The 25,407-nt window shown below is 38.0% G+C and overlaps 3 protein-coding genes across 4 annotated transcripts in view; 1 reads left to right on the top strand and 2 right to left on the bottom strand.

Moving 5' to 3' along the window:
• Positions 1 to 442: 442 nt before the first annotated feature.
• On the bottom strand, positions 443 to 13,862 carry PLEKHA3 (pleckstrin homology domain containing A3). Its single transcript, XM_069781562.1, has 8 exons — positions 13,542 to 13,862; positions 9,422 to 9,538; positions 7,817 to 7,972; positions 7,016 to 7,152; positions 5,863 to 6,027; positions 4,660 to 4,703; positions 3,990 to 4,105; positions 443 to 2,328 (listed from the first exon to the last, which is right to left on the bottom strand). Exons 1-8 carry the CDS (start codon positions 13,579 to 13,581, stop codon positions 2,201 to 2,203), a joined length of 903 nt encoding a protein of 300 aa, XP_069637663.1. The 5' UTR covers positions 13,582 to 13,862; the 3' UTR covers positions 443 to 2,200.
• FKBP7 (FKBP prolyl isomerase 7) lies at positions 13,816 to 19,104 on the top strand. Its single transcript, XM_069781560.1, is given in 5 exon segments — positions 13,816 to 13,842; positions 13,844 to 14,286; positions 15,910 to 16,061; positions 18,288 to 18,421; positions 18,741 to 19,104. Coding segments are annotated over 5 exon segments (918 nt in total). The 3' UTR covers positions 18,903 to 19,104.
• Positions 19,105 to 19,626: 522 nt separating this feature from the next.
• The window catches only part of PJVK (pejvakin), a 29,053-nt gene continuing 23,272 nt past the window's right edge, over positions 19,627 to 25,407 (bottom strand). For both annotated transcript variants that reach the window (XM_069781559.1, XM_009914693.2), the window contains 4 exons: positions 25,202 to 25,343; positions 24,371 to 24,488; positions 22,506 to 22,610; positions 19,627 to 21,124 (listed from right to left, as the gene is read on the bottom strand). In XM_069781559.1, coding sequence (XP_069637660.1) covers positions 20,823 to 21,124; positions 22,506 to 22,610; positions 24,371 to 24,488; positions 25,202 to 25,343 — 667 coding nt within the window. In that variant the 3' untranslated portion in view covers positions 19,627 to 20,822. The remainder of the gene's footprint in view (positions 21,125 to 22,505; positions 22,611 to 24,370; positions 24,489 to 25,201; positions 25,344 to 25,407) is intronic.

The raw sequence follows: 25,407 nt of genomic DNA, 5'->3' as shown, positions 1-25,407 counted from the left end.
CTGATTTCATTGAAATACATTTTAGGATTTTTGCCAGAGTTTGGCATAGGTATATATAAAAAAAGCTGATTTAAGTTTAGCAGGAACATGTTACATGTATACAAAGCCACCATTCCAGCTTTAGTGACATTGAGAAACCCAAAACAGTGCTGAAGTAATTATATGCAAATTTTGTGCTTGAATCTAATCATTACAACTTTTGTCTAAACAATCCTATCTGTGGCAGTATTTAAAATTATTATTTACGACCACATGCACTGACCAGTCTCAGGTTTTTTTTTTTTGCACAATGTGGAGTCCAAACTATTTTCTCTGTAGTAGCTGAAAGCCAGAAAGAGATATTTGTTAATGTGACAGGTACTTAACACTGTACAAGCTGACAGAAACCTCAGTGAAATTTCAAAAGCACCTCTAAGACAGCGTATGATTCAAGACAACACTCTCATTGCAATATGTAGTTTACTTCTCTGAACATCTTTTTTAATACTTATTTTTACAATTGTCATAAGTGTCATACAGAATATATTAAAGCAAACATTCAGAAAAAAATGTACAAGCATGTATGTGGCTGATATGCATATGCAAATGCTAGTTGCATGAAAACTGACAGAACCGAGCACAAATGACAGCTCTGAGCTGGTATCCACAAATTACTTGTACGAACCACTCCATTCCACATGGACATAATAGTTTATAAACTGCTATTTTATATATGGGCAACACCTCACATGTTTTTCCTCAACATTTGGACCTGTTTTGATTTAGATAAATCAACATTCCAGAAATTTATACGGAAAGCTTCCATTCTGTTCCCATCTGTCCTTTCCAGCCTGCTTCAAAAACACCAAATTATTCATATACACATAAGGAAGACTAGTAAAACCAAATTAAAGAAGATTTGATTACGAAAACAGATTTTGGTATGTGCTTGAGTGCAAAAAACCCTGTACATTTATTTAAAAATTGTGTAAATCAAAAACAGTAAATGGCTTGCTTAAAGTGCTCTACAGCTAAGACTTTATAGACCAAGTTTATCCCTAAATGAATACCCCAAAAAATCCCCAAAAGCTTACAATGCTAACACTAACAACCTTGTGGACCAAGTTGCTAGTAGGCACTGTTACACTATTAATTAAGAGAGTCAGACTCTGATCTCACTTACAGTTAATGCAAATTTACACTGATGTAACTGAGAGCAGAACCCATCTCCTGGTGTATACCATCCTCAAATGATATAAAGGAGTCGCAAAAACAGAAGCTCCCTTTTGTATAAATATGTCATAAATAAAATATGTATAGATACAAATATTCATTACAACAGCAGCTTAATGGTCTAGTATTTCATCTCTTGCTTCTGTAATACTTTGCTAAAAACACATCTTAAGTGAGCAGAGTAAATCTTAACAGCGCTGCATTAGCTACTTGTGACGCTACACACCCCAGAAACAATTTATGCACATTTTGAAGCCTTTAGTAGATCTTTAGATCTTTAGTAGTGAAAGTACGTAGAAATTTTTGATGCAAAAAAGAATAAATAAATAAAAATTATTAAATATCCAATGTTTGGTACAAATGCTTCATATTAAGTTATTTTTATACATTTGTTTAGAAAAATACACTAAATATTTCCACTTTCATTGGCTAAAAATATGGACCGGATTACGTATAGCCTTGTGTTTTTAAAGAAGGCAATGTCAATTACCATCAAGCTGCTAGAGTAGACCCATTAGTGCCCATCCCACAGCCCTTACACAGGCAAAAAAGCCATTGCAGGGCTAATCACGGCTCCTGGTGGATGACCTGAAACAAATGACCAAGAGGCCGCCCATGGCACAAGTTGCATTTTCTCAAAAAAAAAAAGAAACTTTTTTGCTGAAGTTTATAACCTGCAGGTTTACTAATGTATCAGTCAGACCTTCACACTTTTTAAAAAGAGCTACATTTACAAATGTGGATGCTTATCTGTTAAGCCATCATTTGTTCCAAAAAATGCACATTCAAACTGTGAAATATTAGGAAAATACTCTTGCAAATAAACTATATAAAGATAAAATACACTTCAAAGATAGTTTTTATGTTATTCTATAAAGTGCAGAGAAATCCTTCTAAAAAGGGAAATGACTACTTCCTATAACAACAGTATAATTACAGCAGCTTTTGCATAGCATTATTTATAGAAAATTGAATACTTTCAGTTTCTTCAGGAAGAAAAGGACGAAAGAGTCTCTTCCAGATCAGATCTTTCCTTTGATACTGATCTATTTTCTTCAGGAATGGTTGATGATACCAGGTCTCCATTGACAGCACTTCTAGAACAGTGAGCAGATCCTATGAAGATATCAAAGTATTTAATTTTCAACTCCAAAAAAGCTCATCCAATCTGTCAGTTATTCTATTTGCTATTTCCTATACATAAGCAATCAGAAGCATAATTACCCTGGACTTTTCCTGGAAGATTTCACTCAATATCATGCCCAAGGACGATAGATATGAAGAGTGTTCAGCTAGTATAAATCAAGTAATTTTTTATTATTTTTTTCTTATACACAATGAATTTTACATAATGAAGGACAGTAATCTGTGAGGTGCAGACATATTCTGTATGAGGAACACATGAACTTTTTTTTTTTTAAAGAACTGATGCATCGATAAGCATTTAATTAAAACATTTTCTATTATTAAAATGAAATGAATGACCTACTGCAAGTTGGGTATTGCTACGCTACCTGACAGGAAAGAGAAAGAACTAAGATAACTGGAAGGTAGCAGAGGGAGCTGCTCACACAGGAAAAGAAAACAAAAACACAGAGAAACTGAGCTAGAAACTAGAACTACATAGCAAGGAACCAAAAAAGCCTGGTATTAGCACAAACACACAAGACAAAGACTCTTCTCAGCAGTCCTGAAGAGTCAGACTGGGTAACCGACACCAGAAGGTCCAGATGGTAACAACAAAAGCCTTGCATCACAGGAAGCTAGACTGATGTGCACCTACATCAGCGTTGAGATACAAAATAGGATCTAAACTAAGTTTATTAGCTTGGGATACATGCTGGCATACCCTATGCAGGTGGCAGATGAGTGAGTTGAAAGAGGTGGTCACCCTGCAACATGTGAGCATCACAGAACCAAGGAAATGGTGCAGAGGTGTGAATACTTGCTTCATGATAGAACGTAAAGCACTGGGACCTCTTTGTGCTCACATGAGCTTTCAGCAATGCATAGACCTCAGGTTTTTTCAATCCAAGTGAGGCACTAGGCACTCTGAAAGGAAGCAAAACTAAACCAGAACTAGTCAAGAAGAACTAGTCAAGTTGAAATCTCCCTGAGAAGAGTTAGGATAGAGTCAAAATGACAGCAAGATTCAAAAGGAAAAAGCCACAGAAGAACTAGCTACTAACTCAGTAGACCCATCTAATCAGAAGGAAATAATATTATGATCATGACATCATTTCATAATTTTGGGGGCTGTCTTTATTTATTGACAAGGCTGCACTCTTTCAGAACAGTACTGTTCTCTACAAAAGGCAAGCAGCCACTGAAATGAACAATCTTTCTGCAATGCACTGGGTGGAAATTACCCCCTCCACTCACAGGGGTCACAGAAAGCAGAATTTGTTCCGTGACAAGACAGTGGCAAACAACAGTATTCCACCACTTACCAGAATATCGTTCATGTAAGATTTTACTAGCACAAACATCCCTTTTCTGGTTATGTCTCTATTTTATCTTGCCAGTAGTCCCACTGATTTCAGTACAACTACTCCAGTTGTAAGATCCTTTTCAGTATGAGTGAAAGCCAGCAAAAGCCAGCCACATAACAAACTACAGAAGTGCTCTGATTGATAACATTATCTTACAAACAAAACTTTGTGTAACTAAGAAAACTTTTTCCTCGTGCTGATATCAGCACTAGAACAGCTGCTGTAAATAGGGTAATAAATTGTACAGAAAGATACAAAAGAAAACCACCCTTCTTCCAAACTTACTCTGAGAATCTTCAAAGGGAGTATCACTGTAAGATTCTGTATCTGAGTATGTTCTTCTGCGCCGCTGTGAAAATCGGTGAAGGGATGAAATTGGTTCTTTTACAGAGTGATTATTTCTACAAAACAAATGAGATCTATTAGTAAGCAAAATCTGTAACAACCCACACAAACTTAATATACTTTAAATTTAAAATAATTTTGGTGCTTAGATTAAACTGTTAGTATCAATGTTTTTCACTATACTGAACTAAAAATGGCACAGTCAGCAGAACATTCTTAATTTTCACAATTATAAAGCCTGAAAATGGAAACAAAAATGTAATACAGTATTTGCATGCAGAAGAAAATAACTCAAGAATCTGAAATACTGACCCCAAAAGAATGTTAGCGTTTCAAGCTGTGTCTAATTTCATGAACTTGTCAGAATAAGTTATTTGCATAAAGCTGCTAGCATGAAGAAATTTTTGTAGTGTATAAGAGACAGCATCTGCATTATTCGCCACCGACACTGATAATCTGCACCCTTAGTTTTCAAAATTAGATCAATTTATGCTGTTTAATTTTTTTTCGCCCAAGTGAACAATTCTTCTCACATTTTTATTTTAATGCTAGCAGGTTCAGGGAGGTTTCTCGAGACATAAGAAAAAAGCTTAATGAAATAGAAAATTACCTTTCTGAATAGCAAGGACCAGGGTGGCTAATGGAACGCTTCATCTGGGCAGGGGGGGAAAGTCCAAACAACAAACCACATCAAAAATGTCATAAGCTACTTATAAGAAAATGCATACCTACATTAATTTTACTTTATTCACAGTCTCTACAAACTGAGAGGGCAATCTTTTCTTTTTAATTAATATCAGCCATTCTTAGTTAAACATCTGATTTAACTATATGAAAACAGATGGATTGCCATCAATATTAAAAGTTTTAAAGAATTCACACAGGAAATAGTTTACTACAAAAAATACTATCTAGTTTCTATGGAAATCGTTCTCTCTTGCTCCAAAGTTACTCACAGAGCCATTTGTTAATTGCTATAATTTACAAAAATATCAAGACATTTTTCCTCTACCAAATGCCAGCTTAAATTCCCCATTACACAATCAAGCCAAGTGCTGCCTGTTGATTCCTTGTGGTTCTTCTAATATCATTGTCAAATCTCTATGCATATCAAAGAAAGGTATTAATTTAAATCAATAATGATCAGCTTTGTAAGTAAATTGACTGAAGATAAAGGGACAAGAGACCCAAGTGCAAAAAAAGGGATTCCCACAACAAAATCCCACAATACAGCTCATCTTGGAATCTATACATATGATCAAGAAGACATTTAACATGATTCCACATACACTGTCCTTCTAACGGAAATAATCAGTAGTGAAGAGTTATGAAAGTAATATCTCTACCATTATTTAACTTTTTGTTAAATAAGGGCATATTAGATTAATATAAACATTTTGAATTATATACACTCAAAGATATGCTATCTTGCTGAAGTGCTTCAAGCCACAAGGCACTTATCTGTTTAAACTGGAGGCAAAGTTATGAAATTTTTAAGGTCAGTGTACAGCTAGCATTGTAAAAAACAAAGAAACAATAGAACTGAGGAAAAGTTAAACCTCATTCATTTACAAGATACCTCACTAGAGGGTCTTGATATGTACAATAAATGACTCTGATTATGTAAAGGCTAGCAAACAAAGACTGGGAAAATTATTGATTTATATTTAGGACCAGTACTGCTCATAACAGAGTCAAGATTTCAACTGTTAACATCACAGCACATAGCACTAGCATAGTCTTCTGCCATTCCTCCCCTCATCCAACCAACAATACGAGACTTAGAAAAAATAGTATTTCAAAATGTCTAAACCATTTGGACCGGTGATGGTGACACAGGAGAAACTAAGGGATCAGGGTGAGGCAGCTGGAACATTTCTGGCTTAAACTTGGCATTAGCAATCTTCACACATTCTTCAAGTGTTGTGATAAATGTATTACATGTGGCACTAAGCAAGGAAGAGGCTTCATTCATGTTCTGAAAATAAATGAAAGCACAAGCATAAGCAAGAAAAAAATATGAAAAGATGCACATACAACTCTCCCCCACCACCACTCACACACACACTGATTTCCCTCATTACCACTACAAACTTCCATTTCCCATTTTATTTAATCAAATGTACATCTTCCAGTGAGGTTAATTTAAGCAAACAAATGTCACAGCACTGTAATTTCTTTCTGACATCTGAACTTCTTTAGGGTATCAGCCAACAATGCCTTAACTTTTTTACTGTAAAGCTTGTCTCAGAGTGACTAACTGGTATCAGATCATTCAGTGAAACAAATGCATTGCAGCAGAATGTGTGAACAGCTTTATCACTCCAGTGGAAGGAGCCTGCAGGTCAGTTTCACCTTGCTGTAAATTGACAACAATTTGCTGTGTTGTGACTAAGGGTCAACCCCTTGCTTTGCCCTAAGTGGACAACAATATTGTCCACACACTGCTGAAGAGTGTAAAGAATGAAGCCATTCATAATTTCCAGTACTAACTTTCACTTAAAAGCAGAAATACTAGAATTTTACTTGTGCATATTCAGAGACACTTAACTACACCGCAGGTTTCCAATATCTTTAACACGAGTTTCACTGATAACAAAATGCAATATCCTACTACACAAGGAAGTACAGAATGGACAAACGAGTTTGTTTCAACTACTCTGCCCATAATAGAGATGCAAAACAAGACAAATTATTGCATAACTCATATGGCAGTTTTTCCAGCCTTTTAACCAAATGACTCAATAACACAATTGCTTCCTAATGCATATTACAATTACAGTTAAATACCTAGGTACTTTATGCACATATAATCACTGGTAGTATTATATACACAAAAGCACTCAAAAATTGACCTTAGGTTAAATCTCCCAACATCAGAAGATGAAAAAGGCATAAGATGTCAAGAGAAACTTGAGGTGTATTATATAATTAGGTTCTCCAATGGCATTCTAGAAATTCTGTACCTCAATGCTTGGAGGAGAGCGAGTCTCATCATGGTGAACAAATTCTTGTATTGTATGAACTTGCTGCATTAAAAGATCACAGTAGAGACGAAGTTCAGACATTTTGGTTTTAAGAGATTCATTGGTCTCACTTATTTCTATAAAAAAATAAAGGAAATATCAATTTATTGCATACAATGTATGTACACACTTTAATTTTTAAGCACTTTTCATTTAAATTTAAAAAAATCACTTTAACTTTCACTTAATTTTGAGTAAAATTGGACTCTGCAATAAGTCAAGAACTGTACTTGAAGCAGACAACAGTTTATATTTTTGGATAACTGATGCTAGATCATTAAGAAAGAGACACATTACTAGGAAACATAAAAGTTGACATCTTTCTTAGCTGCAACATGATGTAGAAAAAAATTTAGTGGATGAAATTTACCTCCACCACAGTGGCTGGAGATGGTTACCTTAAGCCAGCCAAGAAAAATTATGGAAAAAACAATAGTAACTATGAAGAATCAAAACCACAGAAATTAAATGGCTTCACAACAGCTACAAAGAGTATGTTTGTTTTTCTAATGACGATAAATTGCTGGTATTCCAGCTTATTAAGATAGAAGAGGTCAATGGAGGTGACCTGTCATTCAAACATCAAGGGGGAATTTACCATATAGATGACTAGAAATAATGACGATTTATATTTAAAGACAATAATACTGACTTCCTACCACAATATTTGCACTATCATTATCTGAAAACAAGCATTTGAGAAAGTGGTAAGATTGTATATGCTCTAGGTAATAGACATACCTTTTTCTTTTTTTGTTCTGGTATCTGCTAAACAAGCTTTTGCACTGCCCAGTGCTACCAGCCACCTTTGCCTTTCGGCTGCATTAACTGCTTTCATATAGAAATGCTGTTCCCCTGGGATGATTAGTTCCATTCTTGTGTTGTCTGTTGCATGAACTTATGATAGAGGAGAAAAAAAACAATTTTGAATAAAGAAAAACAACCTCAACTCAGTAACAATTACCTATTAAAGACTGACCAAAGTATTTTAAAATGTTTATTATGATCCCACAGTAAATCACAATGTACCACTGCTAAATAAGAAAAAGCCCAAAACTGCTCAACCCTTCTCCCCAGCATGCCTTCAAGTCAACAGGTAGGAACACAAGACATTGAACAGTGGCCAGACTCAAGTACAACGGGGTTCCCTTTCTGCATTAACAACATACTGCGTATGAATCTGTAATAACTGTTGTATTCCAAACCTGGTCTAAACACGGAAAACTGAAGAGTTTTCTTGCAAGGACAAGTACTTATGGAGAACTAGGCTAAAAACTGAAATAATCTCCCTTCCAGACATCTGGCTTCAGGTTGCAGAGTCCTAGAACCAAGAACTGAGGTGGACTTTGTTTAGAGTCTATTATATTCAATACTGCATCTTTAACTGAATACTCTTCTGAGTTTCATGTTACCAACCATAGATCCTCCAGACCCACTCCCCACTAGCCATGGATGCAGGAGACTGCACCAAATCCAGACTTCAACTATTATCTTTCCTTCACCAAAAGAACACGATAACAAGCAAAATGAACAATGGGAATTGCCAAAAAATGGGATCTTCCACTTTACATCACTGTTTTCATATATATCAAGAAAACAGTTAACAAAAAGGAGTTACCACATGAAAAATACTTGGTGGCCCATGTAAAATAAGAAGTCTCACTTTTTAATATACCAGTACCCATATCACAAGCCCAGTCATCTGTAGGTATCTGGAAAGAGGTCAAGAGTTGAAAGCAATGGAGAGTTAGACAATGCCTTGTTACTAGCCAAGGAGGTTGACCTACGGTTTAGAATACACTAAAAGCTAAACTCACAGTCTGACACAAACAGTTCACTTACTAACTCTAATACATCCATCACCTATGCATGTGGGCAGCTGCTAACAGTGACAAAAGTAAAAATGACTCAGGAAAACAAAAAACTAAAGATCTCTGATTTATAAGAATCTCCCCTACTGGGTCACTGCTGCTGCTCTTCTGAAAAACTAGCATTCATGATTCAGTCTCTTATCCCTGCTCATAAAAGGGAAAAGCAATAGAACTAAACAACTAGCTGAGGTAACTCCAAGCATAAGCCACATGCACACAACTATTTAAAACAAAAAGGAATACATGCTGGGTTCTAAATCTCAGAAGAGAGCTCTAACTGTCAAAAACATTTTTCTTTGTCACCACTTCATAATTCACATTCATCGTTATTTGTGAACTATGAAGCAGTCACATTGGACTACAGATAAACAAAAAAAGCGTAGGAAAAACCTGTGATGCAAAAGGTATGTTGGGTGATATTTTCTATTTCCCTGGCAGCTAAAATTTCCTCAAGCAGAAATCTATTAATTCTTACCTTTTATTTCACACACAGCCATCTTTATACTTCCTTTGCTGCCTTTGCAAACATCATCTTGTGAATCATAGTATGACAATATCCCATTGTCTAAAACAAACCACCGAGGCTGCCAACCTAGTGAGATCAAAAACATGAAAAGGAAAGTTTAGTCTAATTAGTAAACTGCAAATCAAATTGAGCTCTTTGCCTGTTAAAACTTTTATAAAAAATGCAAACATTAAACTATTCTTGTAATACACCAGGAATTAAACAATCTGCACAGTCTGAAGACCTGGGCCGTTCTATAACCAGACTAATATTATATGGATATTTCACTCCCATTCTTTTGGGGTGCAAGATCAGCAGTATTTCAGTTTCACTACATTCCATTCTAAAGCAAAATTAAATTTTAATTTAACCACCAAGGAATCTTATTTTGAAGGCTGATAAATTACGTACCTCTGAAGAACCATTCTCATTCAAGTATATTTTTCAGGTAGACTTTCTTAAGACTGTAGGATCTTATTTGTAAGATACAAATAAATGACCGATATCACCAACTGCTATGCTATGGTCTCCTCTGCCTACTGTATTTCAATGAAAACTTTGTATCTCACACATAACTACTGACACACCATTCTCTCTGAAAGTAGCCCAGCTCCATCGCTCAACAACAACTTAATGTTAGGCATTGTGCAGGGAACTGAGACATGGCTTGTACTCCTAGGTCCATTTGTGAGGACAGCATACACCAGCTCCTCTACTAAGGTTTTTACCAGCTTTGCACTAGCAAAATTATATAATGATCTCTGACTTCCCTACATCCACAAAACAGAGCAGTTTATGCATAGATGCAAGTATCTGTGAGAACTCGATGCAGCATTACACCACACAGTAAATTACTGTCATTGGCCCACTTGGATTAAAGTATATTAGCATTCAGTTTGTTGGTTTTTTTTTTTTCCTTTTTCTTTTTTTAACAGCTATTTCATAAAACTCAACACTCATTGGAATAGATGCCCTAATTTCTAATACTACTAAATGCAAACCATTTTACCTAACAAATCATCTTTGTTTCTAAAAATAACATAGACGTAAAATATTCCAGTAGAGCATAACAATTACACAGTCAGGATCGGCTGTACAATAGGAGCAGATTACCCCTCTATTTTACAACTCCACACCAAACTTTAACTTCCTGCTTGGCTTAGGGTTTGGAATGGCAGTAACTGTGTGGCCAAGAACTCGACGTATTTGGCGATATGATGGTGTAGTCCATGGTGCTAATCAACTGCCATTCCAACAGAGCAAGCTGCAGTCATCCAGCAGCAGCGTGTTATAACACAGGAGGTTTAATCAGGTACGAGACTCTTGAAAATCAGCTAAAGGCTTCATACTACTCACATTAAGTCATGCCAAGTTTTAACACTAATTCAAGAAGTATAAGACCAGGCCCCACTACATCATGTCACAATTCCATGATAAGGAAATAATAACCTGTAACTATTTTTTTTTTTATTTATTTATTAGCTGTAACAGCAAGAATCTGTGTCTTTCAAAATGCAGAGTGGTAACTAATAAGCAGATCCACACTCAGATATAAAAACAGAATGAAAATAGTACAAACATTGAGGGATACCAACTCCCACAGGAAATATTTCAAACTGTATGTGTACATCACCACTTCTACTCAAAGAATATGCAGTCAAGAAATGACTGTACTGAAGACCCTGTCCTGTAAAACGCAGCTCAGAAATACACTAATGTTTTTCTTCCTCCTACACTGTGTTGCAAAACATTGATTCTGTGCTGCCCTTCGTCTCCTAAGTGCATGCACAGGTGGTAAGTCAATGCCTGTCTCAACAGTCTGATTCTGATAAAAAGGGACCCTACATAGATGATTATTCCAGCCTCACATTATGCTGATATTGGAAAAAACAGAAGCAAAAGACTTAAAAGACTCCAAGTGTCTCACAGAAGCAAGCTAAAGAACAAAAACACCTCTTCCTATTTTAAATTGGGCAAACAGAGCATCCTCTGTTTGACAAAATATTTAACAAATTTGTACTTCACAAATTCTCAGATACACACATATTATTTGAAGGGAAAAAAAAATAAAGCTGTATTTCTGGTTTGCTTTTAATGAAGGAGAAAACTAAATGTTTTCCACAATGCTTCAGCAACAATAACAAGCTCCTTTGCTGCTTGGCTTCCACTGTTAATGACAACAAGTACTACAGCCTATTTCTGGCTGCAAACATAAATAGCAGAGTAACAAGGAAGTGGGTAATAAAATTTAAAAATGTCACTAATACGATTAGATTTTTTTTTTTTTTAATTTGCTGCCCTCCTATATTCTGGAAATTGTAGGGACGCTGACATATTGTAATTTTGAAACGCAAGAGCAGATGCTCTCTGTTGGCCAGCACACACAGAAAGAAGGGTTCTGCAGTTTGCTATTTCAGAGGCCTACCGAGTTTTAGCAGAAGTTAGCCGCGTAACTTCTACGTAACAGTCTACTGTGTGTACAGCATTCACAGTTACTGTTGAATATTTCCTTATTAAATAACAGACTTCAAATGGGAAGTTTACATCAAACACCACAAGGGCTTATTACCTGTGACCTTCTACTACAGTAACATTTTTGGTCACATAAGCAAAAGTGATGATTTCCACTCCATTTCAAAAAGAAACTTGTACTCATTATTTCTTTCAAAACCACAGTTTTTCTTATATGTGTTTTCTCCACATTTATTGTGAGGAAGTGACAAAAATCTCTTATCAAGGATCTGTTTAATTACAGTACAACTTTTCTCTTTCACCAGAAGGCCAGTATACGTGGAGATGTGTTTGCTCTGAAAAATGCAAGATTATGCTCTGTACACTTCAATTCACAGCAAACGCACACAATCCTTGCAACGTGGCCAACGTTTTCTAAACGCTCAGAATTGAGTTTCACACCACCCCACCTTCAAAATCTGAATATGCTGAAGCAGAAGAGCACATGTGAAGTACTGAAGAGCAAGGGGGCAAAGAAGATATTGCCAAAGCAGTCAAACACGAGGCCTGATTAAGCATGGTATATGACCCAACACCGATCTGCTCCGGAGGGACAATTAGTCCTATTACAGCATCAGAAGGGAAATCTGTTTCACCTTGGCAGTACCACCTATCCGTTGCTATCTCCAGAGGGAGGTGGTATCTCTATTACCACACAGGATGAGGCAAACAAAACCAGAGCTTTGACGGCAAATGCAGGCACTTGGTGCATTTTTGGCTGCAGCACGTCTCAAAACACATTTTGTGAAGCTTCACCCAGAACTAAATTTTTTAAAATGTTTTTCAGGTTAAGGTACAGGAGCGCCAGACTCAAAAAAATTACCATCCAAAAGCAAATTAAAAGGGAGTTCAGACTTTTGCATTTAGCACTGAAGATTTAAAGATGTAATCCTAAATAATTCCTCAACTGTAAGCAAGGATACCTTCCAAGTTCGTATGCTGCAAATTAAAGCCATTTCTGAGAGGAACCAGAGGTGGAGGGGAAAATCCCACAGCTGGGCCGCTAGAACAGACGGCGTTTCCCTCCGGTCTGTCCCGTTAAGAGTCCCTGACTGACTTGGCGAGACGCAACCCAGGTCTCGGGAGGTACTTGGCCGCCCCGTTCCCAGCGGAACACCGCGGGGGCCGGGCGCATTTTGGCCGTGGGGCTGCCGGGGCCGCGCCGGTGCCCGCGGGGCCGCTAGGGAGGCGCGAAGGGGCTCGGCCCGGCCGAGGCCTGCCGCCGCCCCGCGCCACACACGCGGAAGCGCGCGGGGCGGGGGGGGGGGGCGCTGGCGACCGCCGTCACCCGCCGCCCCCCCCGCCCCAGCCCCCACAGCCGGCTGCAGGCGGGCCGCCTCAGGGGCGCCGGCCGCCTCCGCCGCCCGCCGGGGGCTCGGCTCTAAACGCCAACGGCCAACGATTTCTCAGCCAGCGCGTCAAAAACGGCTCCCGGCCGCCCGCGGAGACGCCGGGACCCCCCGACGCAACAGCAGCGCCTCAGGGACGAGACCCAAGCCACCCCCCCCCCCGCCCCGGGCGCCGCAAGGCCCCGGCCGCCCCAGCCCCAACCGCCGCCCCCCAGGCCCCCGCCGCCTACCCGCCAGGTAGTTGGTCCACTTGTACAGGACCCCCTCCATCGCTCAGAGCCCGACGCCGGGCCGCATCCTCCTGCTCCGCCGCGGGGAAAGGGCGGCCGACCGCGGGGGTGGGCGCTCCCGTCCCCGCCGCTACTGCCGCTGCTACTACTGCTGTTGCTGCTGCTCCCTGCGCGGGCGGAGGCGGAGCCGCTCAGCTCAGGCGCGGCGGCGGCAACGGCGGCCCGCGGCGGCCCCGGCGGCGCCACCCGCCCCGCGGGGCGCTCCGCATCTCCCATGCGCGCCCGGCCGCGCTTCCCGGCCGCCGCCCCCCAACACGCCCCCCCCCCCCGCCTCTCCCGTCGATGTTTCCTGACGTCCCTTTCACTTCCTGAGCGGAGGGGGCCGGCCCGAAGGACCGCCCGCCCCGCGGCTGCCTGGGCCGGGCCCGGCCCCGCGTCCGGGGAGGCTGGGGCAGCGCCGCAGCGCGGGCCCGGACTCCCGCCCCTCGGCCCGGCGGGGACAAGTGCCACGCCGGCGGCCTCCTGGAAGCGAGATGGGCCGCGGGCTGACCCTGCTCCTCCTGCCGCTGGCCCTGCTGGCGGCCCCGGCGCAGGCCGAAGGCGGCACGGCGGCGGCGGCGGAGGAAGTTAAAATAGAGGTGCTGCACCTCCCCGAGGTCTGCAGCCCGAAGAGCAAGAGGGGGGATCTGCTGAACGCGCACTACGACGGTTTCCTGGCCAGCGACGGATCCAAGTTCTACTGCAGGTGGGCCCCCGGGGCACCGAGTAGGGCGGAAGGGAAGGTAGGCCCTGGCCCGGCAGTGTACGTGGCACAGCCTGACCGCCCCCAGGAGCGGCGGGTCACAGCGTGGGCACAGCTCGGGGTCCACGCTAACCACGTCAGCATTAGGGATTTCCCCCCATCTCAGCCTTCCTTTTTCCTCAGCCGAGTGTTGAAGGATGTAGGATTTACCTAGGGTCAAGAGGGACCAGCGCTGAGGTAAGCTGGAAACCAAAGCCACGCTTGAGACTGGCAGTTGTTGCCAGCGAAGGGGACCAGCTGGGAGGGTCGCTGAGAGAACGTAGCCCACACCTCACACGGGGAACCCCTTTGGCAAGGTGAAAAAAAACCCCACCATGTTAATCCCTGCCATGTTCTGTGCTGTAATCTGGGCAGAAAAAACTCGGGTTTGGAGAAGGAGTTCCTGGTAGGGACGCAGACTGACTATTTTAGACAGAAACTTGAGTACTGCACGCTCTTGTACGTACTTGGCATTGTGCAGGGCAGCCGTATTATGCTAGTCGTTTGCAGTCTTTGTGCCCTTCCCTGCTGCTGCTTCCCTTCTGGATTTGTGTTGTCTTCCTCTTTGCCCCAGTGTTAGCATTTAGGCTTTAGCTTTTTCCTTTTGTCCCATCCATCTATCTTCAGGCTGTTTCAGCTTGGTTTAACTTGCTTTGCACAGAAACTGTTGTGCAAAAGCTTTATTTTTGCAGTGCCTTGCTTTTAATGGTGGTGCATCCTGCTAGCAAGGCAGGACTCAACCTGTGCAGAACTCTGGACGAGAGCCTTTTCTTTCCTTCAGATACCTGGCTCATTCCTTACCCATATCTGGACAGATCTTACAGGCAGTGGCCTAGTTTATTACAAAATCTTGACTCGTTCCCCCCACTTGTATCATTTAAGAAAAAATCAATATAGGATAATTCTACATTTAACGGTACCATTTTACTTCCATTTTTTTTCCTGTTGAACTGACTGATTTTGGCACATACAGTGTTGCCCTCTGACTGTTGAGCTACATGCTGCTCAGTTGCCGTTCAGTGTAGCTCTCATACTGGGGACACCTCATATAACTAGAAGCTGGCTCAAGCACTGAATATCTAAACTGAACAGAGTGGTGGGTGAGCACACAGTACCACAGTCAAGATTGCCAGGTTCCCCCAGCACACCCATGCATGCTGCACACCCATGCATGCTCCCTCCCCTCCCATTCCATCCCACAGTGATGTGAACTGCTGAAGACTTTTTGTTTCCTAGTAGTGTATTGCTCCCAGCGCTCCTCTTCTCGCAAACTTCCTGCAGTGGTGCCTTGTTTCTGGCATGCAGTGTATATGATCAGGAAGATTGGATGTTCTTACAAGAAGTTAGGGTTTTTTACCTGTTTTTATGATTTCAAAAGGAGGTTGCCCCTCATACATCTCAAGATTTGACCTTTAATTAACTATAAATGTAGCAGAAAAACAGTGTTAATACTTTATGTTCTTGCACTCTAAACATTCTTGTGTTCTAATAATCTAATGTACGTTTTTACTGACTGCTAATTTAAAGCTATTTATATTTTAAAAAACACTGAATTCACTGTTAACCACTCACAATTCTTTTTAATAGTCGGACGCAAAATGAAGGTCATCCAAAATGGTTCGTTCTGGGTGTTGGACAAGTCATAAAAGGGTTGGATGTTGCTATGATGAATATGTGTCCTGGAGAAAAACGGAAAGTGATCATTCCTCCGTCATTAGCATATGGACAGCAAGGATACGGTAAAAAAGAAGTTTTAATATTAAACTTTGTCTTTCCTCTGTTTGACCCTTTCAAACATACAGTACTGTAAGTGACTGGAAGAATTGATGCTCCCATTATTTTTGGAGGCACTGAAGGTGATGACTGCAGCTATGCAGCCTAATCCTGCTCATTCCTGTGCAGTTTGAGTAGTCCTCATCATAGACCCACACTCAGGCCTTGCCGTTTGCATTAGAATTCAGTACATGGCACCTGATGTGTTTTTCCAAGTACTGCCATAGTACGAAAAATTGACAGCAAAAGGAAGATCTTCATGATTCGTATCAGCATTTTTTGTCTTAATCTATTATATTCTATTCATGTTTAGTTTCTATTACTTGACTTCTACGTGCTTAGCCTTTTAATGACATTCTGCATCTTCTGAGCAAAACGGAATGTAATCCAGTGCATGCCACAGAATTAATCTAAGTAGAAATAATTTGTTTAAAATACTGCTTACATCCTGGATAGTTAATAGATGATATCATCACATTACATAATAATTGCAACAGTACAATGCATGAACTCTGATTTGAATTTATAATACTTAAGTGTGCAGTCTACTGAAAAAAAAAAAAAAGTTCCAGTCAGGAGTTTTATGCAGTGTTTCAGCACTTTTAATTGTAGATAACTTAAATTCAGCTCTGACTTGGGTGTAGTAGCTTCTGTGAAAAGGTAGCTCCTGCTCTGTAGTAATTGTTTGGTAGCGATACTATGTCAGAATTCCATGACCAGTTTTGTCTTTCATACAGTTCCACTGTAGCCAGTGAACTTTATTAGGAATAAATTTTTCCCCTTGAGCATAATGTTTAATAAGGAAGTCTCATAACAACAAGGAAAAACGCTGACACAAACAGAAGTATGTTCTTTAATACTAGTGTTAACTGTTTGTTCTAGGTAGCACTTCAAGAAAGTATTATTTTCCTGCAGCATACCTGTCCTCTGTCTCAGCATATTCCTGCATGCCGGGGAAGATGCCTGCCTAATCTTGAATTAGAAAAGATGCATGTGACTTTCTAAATCTTTACGTATCTTTCCTTTGTTGGTATGTATATTTGTGAACTATTGGCACTGAATTCTAGTATTGTATCTTTCTTTCTTTAGTAGTATACAAACCATGATTTATATTCAGATATATTAAAAACTACATTTTTAAAGCTTGTAAGATTAAAGCCTTTTGAACTCTGAAACCTGTCATTTTTACTTTGGATATTTTAGATGAGTAGTGTGAGTAATAGTTTTGTTTACCTTCTGTTTATAAACAAAGTAGATTCTTTAGTTGTTCTTCAGTTTATGAAGGACAGGCACAAGCTCAAAATTCTGTCAAAATTCTGAGGTTACAATGTCATGCTCACTGGCTTTGGCTATGAATAGAAGCAACTTGCATGTTTACATTTTAATTTTACACTGCATGATTTCTTGATGCTTTTTTGGCACTACTTAAACCTCATTAGATTGTTACTGTCTCTCTTCGGTTCCCTTTTTTTGCCAGATGCGTGATACATTGACCTGTGTTTATAGGCAATGGTGTTTTTACATCAGATATAAGAAAATGCTTTGACACAGGAATAATGAAGTCTAACATGTTTTTTCAAAATACTCTACTAGTTTGGGGATTTTTGCGGGGGGGAGGGGTGAATCAGATGACTTACATTCTATTGCTTCTTTCTAATGAGATGTCTATTTTAAACACTATTTTACATCAAGTCCTTTAACCATAGGTATAATTCATAGTAAGTTGGTAAAACGTGATATTGCGTGCTTGTTTCTTCAGACAGAAAATACAGAGGAGCACTGGTCTATTACTGTAATCTTTTAAATCAGATTGCAGATATTGCAGAAGGCGTATGTCTTAGAATCAGTCTTTCAACCAGCCCCATCTTATGACAGTATGTGAAAGAGTGAGAACTTTAGAAATACTTGTTTTTCATGATAACACAAACCTTTTCTTAAAAGTATTTGAATTGATATGAACAATATAATTTTGTTTCAGGGAAGTATATTGTTTGCAAATTTCTCTCAAAATCAGTTATCTAACACAGTCTGAACGATCTTCCTGTCTAGCTGTATAATATTTAAATTCAGAGTTTAATCTGAATATTAACACAGACTTTGTAAGAAAAAAATCAGACACTTTACTTGTAAATCTATCATATGTGTGATCTCTGACCACAGTGTGTGGTTTCTTTTTTTTCTTTTATTCATAGCACAGGGCAAGATTCCACCTAACGCAACATTGATCTTTGAGATTGAACTTTATGCAGTAAATAAGGGACCCCGCAGCGTTGAAGCATTTAATAAAATAGACAAGGACAGTGACAAGAAACTCTCTGAACTTGAGGTAATATGATGTAACTAATTTGGAATAAATAATTAATAAAACTGCAGGTGTACTTGCATCAGTGTTATCTTTACATGAGCTGCCTCTGCTGCAGTTCATCATGTAAAGCTTCTGTATGCTTACACAAGCTACACTGTGCAATGTTGAAATTTGCTTTGATTAATACATTAGTATGTCTCAGACTTGCTGGGAAGTAAACGTTAGACCTGTCTGCACTGGAGTCACAATAACTTACGTTTATACCCCAAGCATCCTTGAAGATAGCTGTTGAGTACTGGCGTAAAAACCACAATGGTTGGACTTTTCTCTTTTCTTCTAGATAAGCCAGTATTTGAAAGAAGAATTTGCAAGAGATGGCAAAAAACGTCATCCCTCAGTCCATGATGAAATCTTAGCTGATATATTTAAGAAGAATGACCATGATGGAGATGGTTTCATATCAGCAAAGGAGTACAATGTCTACCAGCATGATGAACTCTAAGTACTTAAAAAAATCTTTGGCTGTTTTTGGGACACTGAATTTTAAATAATAATACTTTGTCACAGAATTTTTTGTATTTTTTTTTATAGTGGCATCTTTTTATAACTCTTAAGGTGACTGTAAAAATCTTATTTTTAACATTCAACTAATAAAATGTGTTAGATATTTCAAAAGAAAGAAATAAAATTGGAAAACACCATGATCTGTTATTAGTGGTTCCTGCGTCATGTCCTAATCTACAGTATTGCTCAGTAGTCCTTCTCGTTGTGTAAAATACTGATGAAAATAATTATTTCTGTCCTATCAAGCACACAAAAATGATTACAGTACCTGTGGACATAGTTGGAACATAACTTTTCAATCCTCTGTAAAATAAAGGGGGGAAACAGAATCCCAGTAACTTTTAACTCATCAAACCTCTGCAGGCTCCTAGGCTAGCTTCTTGAGGAATTGTTGTTTGCAGCAAATTTAACTATAAAAGGCCTTAAAATAAATGAACACTGGCTCTGGAACGTCAAGATAAAAACACAAGTGTTTTTAAAGCAACTTAAAATAACCTCTTTGATGTAATATTAACATGAATAATTTCATGTTCATGAAAAAGCAGTATTTTAAGTGGATTTTTAAGCTTTGACTTAGTAATTTTAATAAGCCAGTTTATTCAGCAGCACCAAGTTAAAAATCTCCGCTATCATGAATTACTTGGGTGAGGTGGAAGGTGATGGGAGATACTCTATATAAACATAAGTAATTATTTGGGCATCATTCTGGTTTCTTCCACTTTGGAAAAATGCAAAGAAGTAGCAATAGTTAATAGACCGTAGTTCAGGCTCATTAATTGATCTGCTTGTGCAGATGTCATCATAATACTTGTGTAACATAACCTTACTCTTTTCACGTGAAAAGCAATGGCTGTATTTATTTCAACATGTAATAATCAGATGTAAGCAGTGAAAGTGGCAGCACAAGTAAAAAAGCTTCCATACAAAGCTTCCATACCTGGGTTATCCTTAAAATAATTCTAAAAGTTAGAAAAATATTTTTTAATTGTTTTGCCAGTTGAAGATAGCATGGGGAGAGCTTTAACAGTATACTAACCCACAGCACTCCCTCTCAGTTTTGGACACAATTCTGTAGTGCCCTCTGGTGTTTAGATTCTCAACAGATTTAATTTTCTGTGGCTGAGCTCGACCGGTTCAAGACCTTCACCCCTGAAGTCTTGTTGGGAAGGATGTAGTTCTGTTATTGTCATAGGCTTCCAAAACATTTTCTGCTAAGCAGTTTTTTCTGAACACATAAAGTCAAGAGCAGCTGTGACCTAAAATCCAAATGCAGAAGGTGAACTGGCTGGTACTTTTCAGTAATCTAAACAAACTGTTGACACATGGGAATGGCATCCTAATATGAAATGCCTATCCCTAGTTTTAGTTGTTCCCTTTTGTAAATGAAACACTAGACTGAGCTAAGTTTTCGCATGTTTTTTTTAATCTGATACTTCAATTAAACATTCATGAGAACACTAAATTATTAACAAATATTCTCATTTTACTATCATGTGCCAGTGTAGATAAAGGCAACATTTTGGGATTTAACAACAAGTTTGTGTAAACAACTTACAATAAGTTCTAGCATATATTTTAACATTATAGAAATTCAGTTTAAACGTACATTTTTCATTATCATGATAATGAATGGAGAAGGTTCTAGAAAGAAGAAAAGCTATGTCAGGGAATGCATGAGGGCATTTTTAACTAAAAGGTCATTGACTGTGAAGCAAATAATTTGAAGATAATAGTGTAATAAAATGTTTTGCACTTTCACTATTTTGCATTTCAACAATTTGAGTCATATTTATTAACTCTGAAAATTTGTGGCACAGTTATGCTCATGCCTGTGACAACAGGCACTTACCTAGCTCAGTTACTTCACTCTCTTATGCCAGAGGTCAAAACAGGGCACAGCATGCAATCGTACGTACTTTTGTCCATTAAAAGAGCACTCTACACATCCGTAGACTGTCTCCCTTTTAGAACTTCCCATTCCACAAAGGACACAGGGACCTTTGGGGATGTTGTTATTAAGTAAATTAATTCGGATATGAGACCCTTCTCTGAGATAGCCTGTAGAGAGATCAGTCATGCTCGCAGCTTTTTCATAATAATCTGTAAAAAGGTCCTCGAAGTAAGCATCAGAGTTAGCAATGGTATCCACTACTCTTTTATCTGAAAAAGAACGCACAAAAAAAAGAAGCAATGATTTGTCATTATATGATGAACTGTTTACAAAACCACCTGTCAATCTAATTATGGAACTAACAAGTGATTCATGAAACCATTCTAAACATGCCAAGTTGTAGATTACTTCCCATCAAAAGCCCTGTGTGATGAAAATTTTTCTTTAATTTCTCAAGGCACTGACAAAAGCCAGAAATTTTTTGTATATGACCTATATAATTACAGTATTTTTAGAAATACACCTAAAAGATAGGCTTGAGGTAAGTTTTTGAAAAATTGGTGCCAAATCAAATCACAGCTGCATACTTTCCTGTTTAACCATTTTTATTTTTGCATTTCTAGTTTTATTTTCTAAAAATTGTAAATTTACTTTTTTTTCCTAGTATTTACAAAAAAAAAACCACCCAACATACCAATACTTAAAAGGTTTAGAAAATTTGGAGGACTCCATGTTGACCTAGCAGATTTCTGAGCATCCAAACACCCCAGGAAGAAATCACTTTTGGAACTACCTACCGTTTTCCTCTCTCTTCAGGGAATGATTAGTTTAGACTGGATGACAAACTTTCAGGCAGCTACAGCTACTGAGATGTATCATACCCACTGAAGATTTATTCCCTTAGTGTGGACTGGAGCAGCACTGAAGGCTTGGTCCATAAAAGCCCTTTGATCAAGGACAGGATACAATGAGCAAGGACACCTATACAGAGCAGCCCTTAGATGGATATGTTTACTGCTCAACATTTATCTTCACACTCAGATTTGCAGATTTCCAAAATACTTAGACCAAGGAGTGTTAAAAGTATAGGATCTTGTTTTGAAGAAAATATAGCTACATACAGTGATACTCGGTTTTGTTGGATGTTGTGTTCGTATCAGAACAAGAAAAGAGAACTAAAATGGTATCTTGCCCATGTCCCTGCCATGTGAACATATAGCCTAAAGAGTACATCTAAATATTTAAAGCAATATTATTTGACATTTAAACTTAAAAAGTTTGCCCTGAAATATTATTATAGATTATAACTTGTATTGCATAACACTAGCTGTAAATGGCAAGCATATGAAATAGGCTTAATGTTAACTGAAATTAGTTGTATAATTACTCCATACCAGTTTATCATCAGCCATAAATTTTTATTTTAAGATTTTTAATGAACAGCAATACCATAAATTTGTTATTTGTGAAAGAGATTCTCAAATATAAATTTTAATAATTTTACAATCATTTCAATACACAAGAAATTAAGAAAGATACATTTTCCATTTAAATTTTCTTCTTTAAATGTTCATCTTGCACACAAATAAACAGAAATACACTCTTCATGCATTAACTAAGCCATTTGGATATAAATATCAAAAGTCATACTTCGATGAAACAGATTACTCTTTAACCTCCTTAATTTGGTCAGTGAAGATGATCCAGATTTCTCTTTTTCAAATCCTCCTTTTGAAATTGGAGTCACACAGAGTTCTGTAAAAATTAAAAATAAATTTTTAGAAGAACAAAATATAAAAGCAGTAATTGCACAACAGAGTTTAATATGCTTTCAAATCTATAAAGCTAATGGTGATTAAATTCAGCTTTGCTAATGGTTTTAATGGCTAGTGGCACTTTTTAATACAAGTCTGCCCATAGAATCAAATTACACAGATTCAGTGGGAATTTTAAAATGTTGGTGGCTTTCAACATACATTGTCAGAGTTTGGTTTATACACAATTTATGGCTACATTAAGGGACTAAGACAGGCAATATCATACAAGTGGAAGCCTTGTTTCTGAAGGAGAAACATTTCAATGATCTCATTTGAAACAAAAAATGAAAAATAGTCAGCAAGGCTGTGAGTTCTGTAGTCATCTCTTCCAACACCAAATCAACTGCTAAAATGCTTTTTTTTTTTAAATAAAATTAAGTATCATGTAAGTTTCTATCCAAAACTTGAAAGAAAACCTTTAAAGCAAAATATAAGGATAATCAATTAAAAGGAACTGAAAAAACATGTTTTAAACTTTCTCAATTGAGAATTCTCTTTAATTATGCAAATACAAACATCAGCTTCATTGATTATTTCACTGATAATGACTTCAGGAAAAACACTGTGTATGTACCTACCATTGCATAAAGGCAAAATAAAATTAAAACACTTCTAAAACTGAAACTAATGTTGAACATTGTGGAAGTCAGTATAATGAACTACCATACTGCATTATTGCTTTTACTTTTAATCCAGTAATTATGCCTGGTTTGGAGTATATTTAAAGTTTTTATAGAAGGGTAAAGGTATTTCACGGTTCAGTAAAAAGGTGCTTTACATTGCAGAGTCATGGAAATTTTATACCGTGTATGCCAAACAGTATGGAGCTATTTGCAACTTTTAAAACATAGTGCTATAAAGATCTGCAGAGACAGAGATTAATTCCCTAACCAGGTCTTTTATCTTGCTATTTACAGAAAGCCACAATGATGTAGAGAGTCAGGCAATTCCTGAAACAGTTAAGTGACGCTCACAGAGGTTCCTGTATTTAAGTACCTGTGAATCTGGTGGTTAAAACTTAAGCTAACATTACTCTAGTCAGTAGGGAGTTTTGCATTTGATATTATCAAGCACTAGGATCAAATCCTAAATTGACTTTCTGGTTTATTACAAACAATGTTGATAACATTGATAATGTTATAAGCCACACTTTAATTAGTGCAAATAATGTAAATACTTAAGCGCGATCCTCTTCCCAAAAGGAGAAAAACTTACAGGAGTTATGCAGGGTTTTTTATTAGTTTCCAGTAATTGTGATTATCTCTTCAGATAACCATATGCGGAAAAAATGTTAGCTCAGTTTAGAAGTTCTGCACGCTCTCTTCTTTACTTGGGTCTTTACTTGCCTATTTTATGCAAAACTCATCAGATGGTTTCTTAAGCCTGTTCCTTACAGGCTAGAAATATAAGGAAGTGATTTTTTTGTTCCACGCAAGTGTGGGGTTTAAAAAAAAATAATCACAAAATCATACTTAACTTTAAAAAAAATGTTTCCACTACAGACTATTTTCTAGCACTTGCGTTGTTCATCTTCTCAAGAATTGTCTCCCTTAGAAAGTCAGACTACTTACGTGCATAAAATTAAAGCATACCATTGTATGGGATCTGGGCTTATGTATATCAAGAGAAAGAAAACAGTTTTAAAAACTCAGATCATTATAAATAATAGCAGTAATGACAGTAATTCACATCACTTACCAAAATTACCATCCAAATGAATATAAAGTTCAAATACACTAAAAGCAATAGTCGTATGCGCAGGAAAAACAATGGCTTTGTCCCTCCCTTTATAATTCTGATCTTCAATAATGTGAAACTGTAATTTAGAAAAGCATCAAAAGAAAAAAAGTTACAAATTGAAATGGAAAATTAAACAAAATAATATCTTTACTGTATATATTGAGAATTATAATGCCAGGAGGAAGCTTTCAAATTGAAGATCAAATTTTACAACTAAAGAATTTTCTATTAACAACTTGCATTTTAATAAAGTTTGATACAGAGCTAGTAACTTAACTTGCATCACTCATTGAAAATGATGTGAATGATTTATAAATACTAGTAATGGGCAAACCTCAGAAGATTTGTAGGTTCAATTATTCAAACACACTGAAGAGAGAGAGCGAGGAAGAACATAAGACAGGGAGTAAGATGCTGACCCTTGAAATAATAACATCCTGAAGTCCCAATGTGTTATAGATGATGAATACAATAATGAAAGCAATAATGAAAGATAGGTTATACATTTATCGGAGATTCAAACTAAGAAGTAGTAAATTCCACATTTTTGCTGAGGCTTCACCCAAAGCAATGGCTCATTGTCTAGCCATCCTTTCATGCATTTCCCATCCCTCAGTCACAATAAGCAATACTAACAACAGACGAACTTTTAATTCAGTTTACATCAGTGGAATAACACTGATTGACTTCAGATTTTTTCTGAGCTTCCATCAGTAAAAATGCAATTAAATCCAACCGTAACATTACGTTTGTTCATTTAAGTTACAGAACTTTGTCGAACATACTTACCCTCATTGTCTCTCCACGCATTCCAGTATGAACAGTTAATGAGCACTGCCTTGTAGTTCTAATACTTTCCATGACCACGCACAAAATTTCCATCCTACTTTTTCTTGATTGATGGACTAGACAATGATCAAAGTTTATCTTTCTAAAATCAAGAGGGAGGCAGGAAGGAAATTCAGAGATTATTAGCAATTTACAAAGCAGCTAAT

Source organism: Haliaeetus albicilla, chromosome 4 (assembly GCF_947461875.1).
Source record: "Haliaeetus albicilla chromosome 4, bHalAlb1.1, whole genome shotgun sequence".
In the NCBI taxonomy this organism is placed as follows: domain Eukaryota; kingdom Metazoa; phylum Chordata; class Aves; order Accipitriformes; family Accipitridae; genus Haliaeetus; species Haliaeetus albicilla.
This window is presented reverse-complemented; position numbering and strand designations above follow the sequence as displayed.